The sequence below is a fragment of the Sapajus apella genome, unplaced genomic scaffold (genome assembly GCF_009761245.1).
Source record: "Sapajus apella isolate SASKATOON/1434 unplaced genomic scaffold, GSC_monkey_1.0 scaffold124, whole genome shotgun sequence".
In the NCBI taxonomy this organism is placed as follows: domain Eukaryota; kingdom Metazoa; phylum Chordata; class Mammalia; order Primates; family Cebidae; genus Sapajus; species Sapajus apella.
The window spans coordinates 635,494-651,203 of NW_022437064.1; the positions used below are offsets into that span (position 1 = coordinate 635,494).

At 36.0% G+C, this 15,710-nt stretch overlaps 1 protein-coding gene across 3 annotated transcripts in view; it reads right to left on the bottom strand.

Annotated features, from left to right (window-relative positions):
- Window positions 1-15,710, bottom strand: part of NFKB1 (nuclear factor kappa B subunit 1) — a 129,823-nt gene that overhangs the window by 44,250 nt on the left and 69,863 nt on the right. For all 3 annotated transcript variants that reach the window (XM_032261610.1, XM_032261611.1, XM_032261612.1), the window contains exons 6-10: window positions 15,324-15,472; window positions 7,448-7,611; window positions 5,419-5,577; window positions 3,660-3,764; window positions 1,439-1,530 (exon numbers count right to left, since the gene is read on the bottom strand). In XM_032261610.1, the coding sequence (XP_032117501.1) occupies window positions 1,439-1,530; window positions 3,660-3,764; window positions 5,419-5,577; window positions 7,448-7,611; window positions 15,324-15,472 (669 nt within the window). The remainder of the gene's footprint in view (window positions 1-1,438; window positions 1,531-3,659; window positions 3,765-5,418; window positions 5,578-7,447; window positions 7,612-15,323; window positions 15,473-15,710) is intronic.

Genomic DNA, 15,710 nt, shown 5'->3' on the forward strand with positions numbered 1-15,710 from the left:
TCATTTTTCTTATATTTCAAATGTCTCCTAGTTGTAACTACCATGCTTGTAAAGTCACTGCATACACTTTCTTCTCTTTCACAACAGCCTTAAAAGCCTCCAAGATTATTTATAGCAACATTAGAAAGACTGTATATTGAAAGAGAGAGATGGCTACAGGCCAGTGATGGAGAGAAGCAGCTAAACATTGCTTACATTGGCATCATAACACATTAATTCTTGGTGATATGTTAGGGATTTTAGCATTTTTTCAGTTTGACTATGTAACATATTCACAGGGATAAAGATTTTGTAAAATATCAAAAAGCATACAACGGTATTCTCTTTGACATGTTCCCCATCTCTTTGACTTGTTCCCCATCCATGCAGTTCCTACAGTGTACCAGCCTGTGGTAAATACTGTTATTAATTTCTTAGATATCCTTCCAGAATTTATGCATACGCAAATATGAATATAGAATCATTTCTACACGCACTTTGTTCTACATCCATCTTTTAAAATATTTTAACATTGTATAATTGAGAGCTTTCTATATTAGTTCACAGAGTATTCATTCTTTTGAATAACTGCATGATATTTCATCAAAAACACAGACCATAATTTAACTGGTCACTTATTGATGAATATTTAGATTGTTTCCAACTTTGTGAACATAATACTCCTCAGTTACTTGTAAATAGAATAATCATTAAGGTGGGGGCTCAGCATTGTCATCTCTTAGTCATTTAATCAGTTGCCACTGGGGAATCTTCATTTAACAGGATGACATCAGCTTCAATTAGAAGACGGCTCCTGGAATACCCTTTTAACAGGTCTCATCATAATTACTTTGTTAGAACACTTAAAACATTTTCATTGAGGGACCCGTGGGCCACTGTCTTGTGGGCTAGGGGACTAGGCAGCAAATTAAATATCTTGCTAACATCTCAGAGCCAGTGATCTAACTTGCCTATAACTCTACAGTAGGAAACTTTTCTCGATGACCTGCATGAGTCTTAAAAATAGTACTGCTTTATGGAAGTTAAATATTTATGATTTTTCTTTTTTATAGATAGAAGCTAAGTACTAAATTTCAATAAGGCAGAAAGTGTAAAATGATGATAACAACATGGATCATGCCTATAATCCCAGCATTTGGGGAGGCCAAGGTGGGAGAATTGCTTAAGCCCAGGAGTTCAAGACTAGTCTGGGCAAGATGGCAAGACATCATCTCTCAAAATAAAAAAAAAAAAAAGAAAGAAAAGAAAAAATTAGCGGGGTGTGGTAGCACATGCCTATAGTCCCAGACACTTGGGAAGTTGAGGCAGAAGGGATCCTTACAGCCCAAGAGTTGGGGCATACAGTGAGCTGTGATTGTACCACTACACTCCAGCTTGGATGACAGAGTGAAATCCCATCTGTAAAAATAATAAGGATTATTAATAATAAATCACTTACTTGTCTATGAACATCTGTAGGGGAAAAATCTCCAAATCCTTCCCAGACTCCACCATTTTCCTCTTCTTCGTAAAATCGAATCTGGATGTCATCTGCAAACAGTCACATTGAGGTGTGTAATTTCACATAGTATAATAATACTTATAAACTTGCTGAAAAATAAAACTGTTTAATGTTCTAACTACTATCTAAACTTTTAAAAAACACGATCAAAGGTTAAGTCTTTTAAAATGTTAACAAATCACTGATCTTTTTTTACTTCACCACTGTAATGTGCCCCGAGTTTCATTCACCGTGACAGAATACTAGATTTACCTAGTCAACCTGAATTGTCTCTTAATCTGTGACCTTACCGCTTCTCCATCCTTAAGCCAATCCTAAGAAACACGAAGGATGGTGAAATTCAATGTATAGATGTACATAAAAATAATTAACTTGTAAGTTTTATTATTAATATATGGCAGATGCTATTCTAAGTGCTTCATATATACAACTATTAGCTGATTTTATCCTCATCACAACTTTGTGGTATAGGTGTACTATTATTATCCTCACTTTGCAACAGAAAAACTCCACTCCAAAGAGGTTAAGTACTTACCTGAGGTTTAACAGCTAGTACATGGAGGAACCAGGATTTGAACACAGACAGTATAATTTCAGAGTACAGGCTCTTAACACACTATTAAACTGTCTCCCTACAATAGTTTTTTAATTCATATTGAGTAATCGGTCAAAATACTATGATGATCAGGTCCCTTCTGATTAAAATGGAATGCTTAAATTTCACACTCTAGTCGTGGACTCTATTTACTTCTACAGAAATGTGACAGTATAACTTAGGTTGGCATCTTCCTGGCTTCACTTTCCATTTCATAGAAAGAACCACATTGTTGATTTATGAAACAAAGTTTTTATTTCTATTTAAGTAGAATTTTAGAAATATTAGGGATGGATAAAACATCTTACTATCTCCTTTGCCTTCAGGCGGGACTACACTGGACCTAGTTATTGAGATTCTTTAAGCCAAGTATAAGACATTTCTCACTAAGCCATTCCAACGTAATGATAATGACTAAGAATCTCATTTAGAAATAAAGGTACTCAGACTGTGTCTCTTCACAGTATGTACACCCAGGAATCTGAAAATGAGTATTACTTGGACAGAGTGGATTGGAAGAAGGCTAACACTAGTGTAGACAAAGAAAGTGTAAACTTTTTTTTTTTTTTTTTTTTTTTTTGAGACAGGGTCTCACTCTATCGTCTAGGCTGGAGTGCAGTGGCATGACAGTAGCTCACTACAGCCTCAAACTCCTGGGTTCAAGCAATCCTCCCACCTCAGCCTCCCAAAGTGCTGAGATTACAGGCATGAGCTACCATGCCTGGCCTCTAAATTTTTTTGGATAAAATATATATGTCTTTACTTTAAAATCTGATCCAATTTTTTTCTGACTATATACCTCAAAGCATTTAACCTCGCATGAGAATTTTTTAAAAAGCCATGTCTTTTATTGATTTATTTTATTTATATTTTCAGTTAGGTATTTGCTTACTTCGAAAATGCTCCCCTTGTAGTAAACAGATGTTTATTATACTACACTTTCCAACTATCATTTTACTTAATAAAAGAATGAAGTTTGAGAAAATAACACATTTTCCTCAGCTTTTACTAATCAATGTTGTAACATATTTAATGAAAGATAAATGCCAAGAACCTTTCCTCAAAGTGAAAATGGTGAGAGTAATGTACTCTGAGAATTTCCCTGTATTCGCTGTTCTCTTTCCTTTTCTTAGTTAACATCACATCTGTAGAAATGTTCAGAGAAATCCTCTCAGTATTGCATAAAAGCATTGCAAAATAAATAAAATCAACCATTTTATACTATGAAAACATTATTCTCTGTGTGTGTTTTGTATGTATGTCAAGAATGGGCTATTATTTAGTTTAAGCAAGTACATACATAAATTTTAAAGCATAAAGATACTGAAAGTCACTGATTATAATTATCATTATTCTTTTTACTTCTGTGGGAAATCTAAAAGTGAATTAGTTGACTAAGAAAAACACAGGAAACTTACAATTGGAAGAGGTAAAACGTAAATGCTTTTTAAGACTTTCTATGGCAGCAGAGGGGCGTTTCTTGTCCACCACTGAAATGTGACTCACAGACACACTCGGAATTATATTCACCACTTGAGACCAGAGATCAGAGAATATATTTACCTTTCTGAACTTTGTCACAGAGAAGATAAATTTCCTCTCCTCCAGTCACACATCCAGCTGTCCTGTCCATTCTTACAATTTTCAAGTTGGATGCATTGGGGGCTTCTGTTCACAGAGGGAAAACAACACAGTTAATCTTCAGCTCAACAAGCCAGTCCTTTAGGTAGCCTCCCCTTAGCACATATGACCAAAACAAAGCTTAAATAGATGCTTTCCCTAACAAAGTACATAAAACAAGAATGTCTTCTGAAGTTCTCAGAACACTTCTTGGGCATGGGTCATTTATGATCACCAAATCAAATGAGGTAGAAAAGAACAGGTACTTTTTTCTCCCTCTAACAGAGAGAGACTGATACAAAAAAAGAAAGAGCTTTTCTGATGTATTGGGAAGTCCCAAGCTGATTGATTTCTGGGTTTTCAGTGAGGTTAAGATTTTAACTCCAAATTTGTTTCCATGATTCTGCTATTATATTTACAAGAGTCCTAAAAACTTTAGGAAAAGCACAATTTTCTTAAACTACTTACTACTTTTTATTTTATAGGTAAGTAAAATGGGGATGTTATGTTTCTTTTTCCCAAACTAAACTAGGATTCTGTGTGGTAAAGAGGCAAAACTTTCTTGTGGTTATAGCATAAAGCTTCCTTATTTTTTTTTTTCTCCAACAGCTGCATTTTAAGGTGATTCTGTGGTTATAAGTCTGCATCATTTTATAATCTTTCACTTCCCTTCAAACTTGTTTAAATTAGAGAAATCAGTTAGCTGTTGTACTTGGAGCATGGAGTTTTCTACATATGCCAAATTCTATTAACTTTCAATAAGTCTAAGTACTATGCTTGCAGGCTTTTTGGAAATACCTGTCTAATCAATCCCATGCATAATCAAACAAGAAAATTCCAAAAAGAAATAAAAATAAAAATAAAAAGGCCAGGTGTGGCTAATCACGCCTGTAATCCAAGCACTTTGGAGGCCAAGGTGGGCGGATCACCTGAGGTAGGGAGTTCAAGACCAGCCTGACTAACATAGTGAAACCCCATCTTTAAAAAAATAATAATAAATAAATAAAATAAAAAGAAAATTCCATGGCAAATGCTGAAGATTACTGTAAAACTCTCTTAAAAAGTTCTAGGAACTATAGATTAATATATATATATATATAAAAACTTTTTTTTTTTTTTTGGGATGGGGTCTCACTGTGTTGCTCATGTTGGGCTGAAACTCTCAATCCTCCTACCTCAGCCTCCCATGTAGGTGGGACTAGAGGGCATGATGCCAAACCTGGCTTAAAATAGAAGTCTGAGGCACATGCTATCTATTCTAGTCATTCACTTAACTTGAAGTTTCTATCTTGGTAAAGTTAATAACATATGGGGAAGAAAATGGGTAAGAATAATTATCGTGTTAAAAATTAACTTCTTTCCAGAGCCCCCCCCACCAAAGAAAATTGGGATTTTTCTCCCTTCTAAAAGCATCAACCACATATCTTTAGAGCAAGACATTCATAAATAAGATATGTCATTTCATGTAAAAGACTAAAACGTGTACATCAAAGGGAAAATTACATGTATTAAGTACCTCTTAAAATATTTAATCGGGACACCAACTTTTCAAGCTAGATTTTACTATTCACATTTTATAGATGATAAACCTGAGGCTTCAAGTGATTAAGTTACTTTCCCCAGGACTCAGGTAGCAAGTAAATGGCAGGTCAGGGCTGGAAGTCTATTCTTGGTGTGTCCCCTGTTAAAGTGAAGTACTCACTACTGTCATAGATGGCGTCTGATACCACGGGTTCCAGGCGCCTTGTGAAGCTGCCAGTGCTATCCGGAAGAAAAGCTGTAAACATGAGCCGCACCACGCTGAGGTCCATCTCCTTGGTCTGCTGCAGAGCTGCCTGGCGGATTAGCTCTTTTTCCCGATCTAGGGCCATACAGCACAATCCATTCATGCCCAGAGAAGTGTGAACATTTTAAAGACCATGGTTTTATAAAGCCCAAATAATGTAAACTTACAATAAAAACCTTTTTTCTTCTTTTTTGAAACTCTTCATGTTGCAATAAGATGTTAAAAACAATCTCATTTATGTCATCCATTAGGAAAGGCATCAAAGAAGACCTGCATTTTCTCTGGATTACAGTAAAAACTCTCTATGTATCAGATCACCTGCCTCCTCTCCTGTCCTCCCCCCACCTTTCCCTTTTCTCCCTACAATAAGAGTGAAAGGCACACAGAATGTGATGGAATAGAACTGAATAACCCTGCTAGGAACTAGCTGTATTAAGAAATGTGGAGTTATTCCAAAAGCTGTTTGAGCACAGGGATTGAGCTCATTCTACAGTGTCACGAAGAGGGCCTGGCACATAACATAGTAGGTACTCAAAAAGAACTTCTGAAGGAACTGAATGACTCAATGACATTTTGGGTCCTTCCCTCAAGCTGGAGTTTTCATGCTGATGGATATAGTCACAATTAAGCTGTAAATAAAAGGTAGTGATTCAAGACACAAGTACTGCCAGAGACTACAAATGAAGTGATGTTGGATTTCAAAGGAGAAGAGAGTTCAGAGGGCTTTGCAGCAGAAGGAGCATTTGCTCTGAATCTTGAAAAGGTGGCAGAATCTGAAATCATATAAGAGAGTGGATAAAGACATTCCAGGAAGAGGAGCGAGCAAAAATAAAAATAATGTGCCAAGGCATGGAAGTCAGGCATCATCGTGCTCCTATCAAGTAGTTCAGTTTGACCTAAAAGGGCAAAATGGGAAATAGAGTTGGAAATGTAGCCTGGGGCCAGCTCTTGGGAGATCCAAAAAGCCAACTAATAGAATTTAGATTTTGTAGGCAACAGGGAGACACCAAGCAGTGACACGATACAGAAGTCAAGTAATATCTATCCAGCTACAAGGTGTAAACTGGATTACAAGTGGGGAGGGATAGAGAGCAGGGTAGAAGACTACTGTAAGTGGAACAATGGAAATAGGCTGTAGCATGGAATGCCAGAGAGCACAGAATGGCTGGGCCACAGCCTGGAGATGCTGCACACAGGCGAGGATTGGGAGTCGGAGAGGATGGGGAGTCAGAGGATGGGGAGGTTTTGAGTTTGGGTATCAGAAGATGGACTATATTTAGTTAAAAAATGGTAATCGGTTTTGAATCACCTGAGTATGAGATGATGACTGGACGGGCAGAGTAAAGGGCAAAATATAAAAGTCAAAATGGGGTATGTGGTGGGACAGAGAATAGGGTTGAAAGAAAAATTGTGAGAAAAGGAAAGAAAATGGAAAATCATGCCATTTTTATGATAAAGATAATAGTTTATAATGTGCAGGCAGAGCCCAAAGAAAGAAAAATGCCTTGTCATAAGGTGAGTTGGGGAAGGTAAAACAGAGGAGGTGTTCTTTGGACAACTCTTGATTTCTGCCATTGGTTTCTGAGAGGGTGAAATGGATATGGTGGGATGTTTTCGGTAGAGGAAGACACATACAAAGGTATAAATATACCTCAGTTATTGAGAGAGCAGTGACGGAGAGAGAAGGATGCAAGGTGGGCTGGAGATGCGGCTGGAAAGGTGCTGGGGCCAGAGTGTTGGGGGGGGGGGCTTTGTATGCCAGGCTATGGAGGTATTGGTTTTATCCTAGAAGTAGCAGGATGCCATTAAAGGTTTCCAAGCAGGGAAAAGGTGACAGCAGTGTGGGGTAGAGACTGGAAGGCATGCAGATGAACATATAAGTCATACAGATGAAAACCAAGGCCTGGACCCCTTGGAGGAGCAAGGCCAGGAGAATGATGCTTACCTCCCAGCTGCCGGTCCCCTCCACCTTCTGCTTGCAAATACACAAGGTCAGGGTGCACCAAGAGTCCGGGATTGTAGCCCCTTATACACGCCTCTGTCATTCGCGCTTCCAGTGTTTCAAATACTTTTTTCTTTGTCACATGAAGTATACCCAAGTTTGCAAAGCTGGAGGAAAAACAGTAACAGCAGCAGCAATAACAACCAAAAGTTAGGCACTTAATGTCTAGAGAATTTGGCTTCACTTGTAAATTTTTAAAAAATACACAGGCCCTCAGCGTTTTATACAAATCCCTTGGGGCTAGATGCATTTCAGAATGTAGGTATTTCTGATGTTAGAAAGGCAATGTATGGCATATACTGCATATTACATAATACTCTAAGCAGGTCTGGGGCACACAATGTAGTCAAACATGTTAATATTTCTGCAGTGAAATATATAATTAGATTCACCAAATGGAAAAATAAAGACTATAAATAGCTACATGTCAGGTTAAATTGGGTTTTACTAGCAAATGAGTCTGTGATAAACTTGGAAGAACGTTTTGGTTTTCAGAGCTTATTTGACTTCCAAATTGTGATTAATGGAGTGAGAGCATGTGTCTATATGTCTTAATAAGGGAGTCTTACTGGGTTCATTTTAAAGTATTTTCTATGGGAGCTGTATTAAAAAAATTTCAAAATTCAAAATATAATCCTAACATTTCTTAAGAATAAGAGTAGTATTATATTTGGAGTGATTATTTTCCTTTTGAATCATCCTTCGATTTCTGAATGGGATTTAAAGTCAACCTGGAATCTCATCTTCTCCTAAGTTATCTGTAAGGTTAAAATTATTTATGACCACTAGAGTTGTCATCTAAGGATACATGTAAACATGGATGGAGAATCTTGTATCTTATGAAGGCTACATATCTATAAAACAAAATATGTTGATAAGCTTAAAAAGCAATTAAAGGGATTTATAAGAAAACATATAAAATGTTCCACTCACTTTTGAAATTAAAGTACATGAAACAAGTCTATTGTTATATTGTATTCAATAAAAAGTATAACAGACAAAAAAGGACTTTATCGAGGAGATCATTTCATTCATTCAACAAATATTTATGAAGATCTTTGTGTGTGCCAGGAAATATCATAGATGTTTTTGTCAGCAATAAAAGCTCTACCTTCACTGAATTTATATGCTAGTATGACAACAGAGAAGAAACAAAGAAGTAAATTATATAATACAATTTAGAAGGCAGTTAAGTGTTATCCAGAAAAATAAGGTAGGAATGAGGAACAGGAGGGGTAGTAGAGAAAAGCATAACATTTTAAAATAGGGAGAGGTCAGGAAGGACACTCAGTGAAAAGATGACAACTGAGAAAAAATTGAAGGAAGCGATGGGGAAGACATGAACATATGAAAGAAGAATGTGGCAAAAGGAACAGCAAGTGCTAAATTCCTGCGGTAGGACCACACTGGTGTTTTCAAAACACAACAAAGGCAAGGAGGTCAGTGTAGCTGGAGTGAAATGAGCAAGTTGTCAGAAGTGTGAGAGTTCAGAGAGGTAAGCAGGGGGCCCAGATCCTTTAAAGCCTTATAAGCTTTTCTAAGGACTTTTTCATCTGGCTTTTACTCAGAAAGAAAGAAAAACATTAGTAGAGGAAAGAGAGATTTCATGACAACTGGACTGAAGGAAATCAAGAACAAGCTAAAGGGGCAAGGTCAGAAAAACTAGGGAAGAAAATAGGAGTTATAAGGCAGAATGAAATGAGCACTCATACCAGATGCCCAGAGACAGAGTAAGTCAGGTGTCCAGGAGGATGAAAAAAGAAAAGAAAATATACCACTAGAATATAAGCTCTTTGAAGGCAGAGATCCCCAGTGCCTAGAACAATGTCTGACATAGGGGTGTTTAATAAGTATCTGTTGATAACTGAATGCATGAATCAACACAGCACAGAAGAATATGCAACATGACATATGCATAGAAGCACAGGCAGTTTTTCAGAAACAATACTTCTATCTTTTGGCCCTTTCAACTTTACTCCCATATAGAACTTCCCTAACTGCAGGAAAATTGGGTTATCTACTAGGTAATAGCAATGATAAAATCTGTGTAACACCTTACACTTTACTGTCTATAATGTGCTTTCCATCTATATTGCCAAATTTGGTCCCTGTGAGAAAAACATCATTCTTATTAATTTTTTATGTGAATAATGAAGGATTTACTCTGGCTAACAAAACAGGACAGGAGTCAGTCTTCTGCTTCAGGTAACGATAGAGGTAAAACAGACTGGATTGAACCATAAATATCTAAAATACAAAAAGAAATGGTTTTCACACTAGAAAACAGGCAGCAGAGAACAGTAATCTTTACAAAAAAAGAAATAAGGTGAATCCTGTAATTACTCTGACTTAATTCCTAGAGAGTCCCAGGCTGTAGTACAGGAAGGAGGAACCCCCAACAGAGCCTGCTAATCTCCAAGGTTGAGGAGACACAGTTAAACATGGGAGGAATCCAAGGAGGTTAAAACTCATAAGCAGAGCACAAGAGAGGAAGAAACTGGAAACAGAGACACACTCAGAGACCCACTGGAGTCTTCAGCCAAATGCTGTGTGTGAGGAAAGCACATCAAAGCTGGGAAAAGAACCACCATAGAGAAGCAGGCAGAAGAATTACTGTAACACCACAGGGCTGGAACAGTTCAAGAAATCTTGTAATATATGGAGTATCAGGTTGAAAATTCAGAAAGGTACTAGCTTAGTAATGATGTCAAATTAACAAGTAAGTCTTTAAAGGATCAAACTGTTCCTAAATTTAACTTCATCTCAATCCTCAAAAATATTTAAAGGCATACCAAAAAAGAAAAAAAAAAAAAAGAGAGAAATCTGGGGCTCAACAATACAAAATTCAGAATATCTGTCATCCAATAAACTACCAGGAAGATCGTATAATCAGAAAAAGGAGGAAGCATTGGAATGTTAAGGAGAAACATGACAGATATGAAAAAAAGACCACAAACCTGTAGAAATGAAAACTACAATGTCTAAGAAGAAAAATACACTAGATGGAATTAAGAACATATTAGACACTACAGACAAAAATATTGGTGAACTTGCAGGCACAGTAATACAACTATACAAAATGAAACACAGAGAAAAAAGATGAAAAAAAAAAAAAAAACCAGAGAGCTGTGGGACAACTTCAAATAGTCAAATATATGTGCAATTGGGGTTCCAGAAGAAGATGAAGAGTGGACAGAAAAAATATTTGAAAAAATAATGGGCAAAAAGTTTTAAAACTTAATAAAAATATAAACCCAAGGATCTCAATGAATCCCAAGTACAAGAAACATGAAGGAAACTACACTAATATCCATCATTAATAAATTTGCTTAAAACGAGTGAGGAAGAAAAAATCTGAAAAGCTGCTAGAGAAAAAATATGTACAGAGGAACAAAGATTAGATTGACAGGTGACTTCTTGGAAAGAAGGCAAGTCAGAAGACAGTGGAACAACATAGTTTAAGGATGTGAAAGAATAATATTGTCAACTTAGAACTCTTTTCTTTTTTTTTTTTTTTTTTTTTTTTTTCTGATATGGAGTTTCTCTTGTTTCTCAGGCTGGAGTGAAATGGTGTGATCTTGGCTCACCACAACCTCCACCTCCACCTCCCAGGTTCAAGTGATTCTCCTGCCTCAGCCTCCCAAATAGCTGGGATTACAGGCACGTGCCACCATTCCCAGCTAATATTTTATTTTTAGTACAGACAGGTTTTCTTCATGTTGGTCAGACTGGTCTAGAACTCCTGACCTCAAATGATTCACCTGCCTTGGCCTCCCAAAGTACTGGGATTACAAGCATGAACCACCGTGCCTGGCCTGTCAACCTAGAATTCTATATTCTTCAAGATATCTTTGAAAAACAAAGATAAGATTAAAAAAAAAACTGTGAAGACATACACCCACTGAAAGAATTCATCAGCATCAGATCAGCAGTGTAATAAAAGGAAGTGCCTCAGGCAGAAGAAAATGCTATCAGATAGAAATCTTGACCTATGAAACAGAATCAAGAGCACTGCAAATGATAAGTATGTGGTTAAATATAAACTACTTTTTCCTGATTTAAAAATAATCTTCTTTAAAAGGTAATTGACTGTTTAAAAGACACTTTTCAAAAGAAGACACACATGCCACCAACAAACATATGGAAAAACCTCAATATCGGTGATCACTACAGAAATGCAAATTAAAACCACAATGAGATACCATCTTACACCTGTCAGAATGGCTTTTATTAGAAAGTCAAAAGATAATAGATGCTGCCAAGGTTGTAGAGAAAAGGGTATGCACATACACTGCTGCTGGGAATGCAAATTGTTCAACCATTGTGGAAAGCAGTGTGGTGATTTTTCAAAGAGCTAAAAACAGAACTACCATTTGACCCAGTAATCCCACTGTTGGGTATATACTCAAAGGAATATAAGTCAGTCTACCATAAAGACACATGCATGTGAACATTCATTGCAATACTATCCACGATAGCAAAGACATGGAATCAACCTAAATTCCCCATCAACAACATAATAAAGAAAATGTGGTACATATACACCCTGGAATACTATACAGCAATAAAAAAGAACAAGATCATATCTTTTGTGGGAACATGGATGGAGCTGGAGGTCATTGTCCTTAGCAAACTAATGCAGGAACAGAAAAATACTGCATGTTCTCACTTGTAAGTGGGAGCTAAATGATGAGAACTCACGGACATAGAGGGGAACAACAGACACTGAAGAAGGTTTTCTTTCTTCTCTGTATTTTTATATTTACATAGCTACTTCTAGTGCTTACCAGTTGGTATATGCTATATATATTAATTAGAAAAAAAAATTCCACATCTCTAAATCAGAGCTCCCAAAAAGCAGAGAGGGTGTGGTGATTACTGGTGAGGGAATTTGGCCTAATGCAAAATCAAGGAACACAGATATTTTCCATGGAATAAAAATATCGCAGAACTAAAATAGGTTGAAACAAATTGTTGATATTCAGGATTTAAAATAAAACACCAAGCTAAGATTATTATAATGTTTTTTAACCAAGAAAGGCAGTAAAGGCTGACTAATAAGTGAATAAGAAATAGAAAAAATAAAAGCAAATTTAAAAAAAAACATTAAAATGACAAATCCTCTACAGCAATCAAACCTATAATCAAGACTGGGTTATTTAAAATATGAATATTTATAATATAGATGAAATACTTTTGAAAATAGAAACTAAGTTTATTAAGAATTCATACTGAGAGAAAGGTGAAGATAAACAATCCAAAGAAAGTGATTCTTTTGGTTTTGACAATTTAAAAGTTATCTTCTCATTGCCATTTTTTAGATGTCTTTTATGTTGTGTTGGACTAGTGCCCTGCTTGTGAATCCAGATGCTTTGCCTAATCTGTATTATTGAATACAGGTTATCTTAGCTTCATTTCTAGTATTGACAAGTCATAGTTTTGGCTATCTTCCTAAGTTTCTCTATGTGATACTCTTATCTACAAGTCAGAACTAAATACTAATAATCAATGTTATATCATAAATAAGTACCTGGCAAGTTTGCTCATGTTATTTCATAACATTACCTAATGTTAGTTCGGTCTAGAATTCTGGAGACGTAAAGGGCCTAAACATAAGATTCTGTAACGAAACTCTCGCAGTTTGTGAGGGAAGACATTAAGGTCCCCAAGAAGTCACGTAACTTGCCCTCAGTCCTCTGTTGAGAGTGACAGTAATGGGAAAAAAATTCTGGTTTCCAGAATGCTAGCATGATGTTCTTTCTACATAAATGCAATAAGTTTTGACACTGAAACCTTAAAAATGTTTATATAGAGAAAGATAGAAACAAATGAATTATGAAGGAAATAGTGTATTTTGGGAAACATTGCAAGCAAAAATTTTTCAGCTAAAAATCAAATTAGAAAGTGAGTACTGACTTTCATAGAAAACGCTAAACAGAAAAGCCTACTGAGTCTATTGTGACTCTCAAGTGGCATCTTGATCAAATTTCTCACTGAAATTTTGTAGGGTTAGAAAATCTCACTGCACTACAACTAGACATCATAATGATCAAACTCTGGAGTTGAGATGCTCAAAATGTTTGTTGACTGACTGACTGACTGACTGAATGAATGACTGAATGATGAGTTCTCCCAACTACTGAGCCCACATCCCACTGCACTACAAGAGTGAAAGAATCCCTCACTTTCCTTAGAGACAATTTACCTCTATTCCCGTTCTAAGGCCTCAAATTAAATAACCATTAGTTCATTCTAAAATCCTGAAAGTTTACTAAACCAAACCATAGAAACACCAAGTTACAGACAACATACTGAAGGTTTTATAATAATAAATATTAGTAAAAGACTTTATCAAAAATTTCCTCTAAAGGATATGATTATAATACAGATTAAACAAGACCAAAAAAAATAAACACTTCAAACTGACAGATGCCCACTGGAATAAATCTGCAGAAACACTAAGTGATCAATTAGTCTAAAACTGTGACAATTACCCTGCATTTCAAAGCTCTCCTAGATCAGTCAGAAACTGGAAGGATATTCTACAACACATGATGAACAAACTGTGACATACAACAGGAAACATGCCAGTCCTTCAAGAGGATGTTAAAACAAGTTTATATAAAGCACACTTGAATTTTTCAAATCAATTTAAGCTTCTTCCTTCAATCTAGAGTCTTTTTTTCCTAACATCAAAGAATCTGATTTTAGTGACTTAAAGCTCTCTCTCTAGGTTTTTCACACTTAAATATGTTCACAGTCAAACAAAGAAATACCTAGGAACATGAAACCACAACTTCCAAAATAACAACCAACTTGAAACTTGATCGGAATTCAAAGCCTGAAATGCAATCATCAGCTTAATTATTTGATTTAAACAATTCCTTTGAGTGAATAATCCAGATTAACTGGGATTTTAGCATAAACTATTTAAACCAGGATTAGAAAACCCTAAAAAATGTTTTTAAAAATCAAACAAAATTAATTAAAAATTTCTTCTTTTGCATTTAAGGAGTCCCAAAGAAAGACTTAAAACAATTTTTAGTTATTACTGATTGTACATATCAGTTTATATTGTGTGCTGTACTACTATTCTGGGTGCTATTTTAGTGTATTAGGAAGATTAAAATATTTTTTAACACAATAAATATGTCTTATTTAAAAACTTAATTCTTTTGGATTGAAATTACTTCTATAAAACTTCATTCATTAAATATTGCTTGTTTTATCTGACCAGTCATTAAACGAATGTCATTTTTTTACTTACATTTCAAGCCTAACAAATGCCAAGATAAATTTGCATTGCTTGGCTTCTTATCTGTGCATACTTTCTAAGCTGTACAAGCTGAAATGATATTTATTCATTCACTTCAAGCCCCAAATATTCACACTATAAATCCACTAAAGAAATCATCAAGAATGTAAAACTATCCATAAAGTAATGATTTCTGCTATAGTTAGGTTTCTTTAAATTTGTCTTTATTTTTATTTCCAGGAGAAGGAAATATTAAAAGTGGCACAAATACCTTGTAGGTCAAATAACCACATATAAGTGGTCATCCAAATTGGGCCACCTTTGAGTACAAGAGGGTGCTATAAACAATTAGGCCAGGTGCAAACTGGGCTGTCTCAGGCAAATCCAGACATGTGGTCACCTTACTCTTTGGAGTCCAAATGAGAGCACAAGTTTACATAGTTTTTTGAGGCCATCTGAGGGTCTCAGAAAAGTCCCTAATGAAAGGGGCCTGTTCATTCCAAATACCCGTGTCCAATATTCTGTCTGTTCCTACCTTCCACAGCATCATATGCCCCCACTTACCCGACCACCATGTCCTTGGGTCCAGCAGTTACAGTGCAGATCCCATCCTCACAGTGTTTTCCCACCAGGCTGTGGGCATGCAGGTGGGTATTTTTTCCATTTGTGACCAACTGAACAATAACCTTTGCTGGTCCCACATAGTTGCAGATCTATATAAGAAGCACAATTTAAAAGTTAGCACATCTGACTCTCCAGCAACATGGAAAAATATTTATGATAAGCCAGTAAGTATAAAAAGCACAATATAAAATTATTCATATACATGATTACAACCCTGTTTTTAAAAGTATGTGATGAACAAATGACAGGGTGGAAATAAATGAAAATGTTAATGGTGGTGGTTTTGTGCAGTAGGAAGATACACTCCAAGAAGCAGGCCACTGAAAA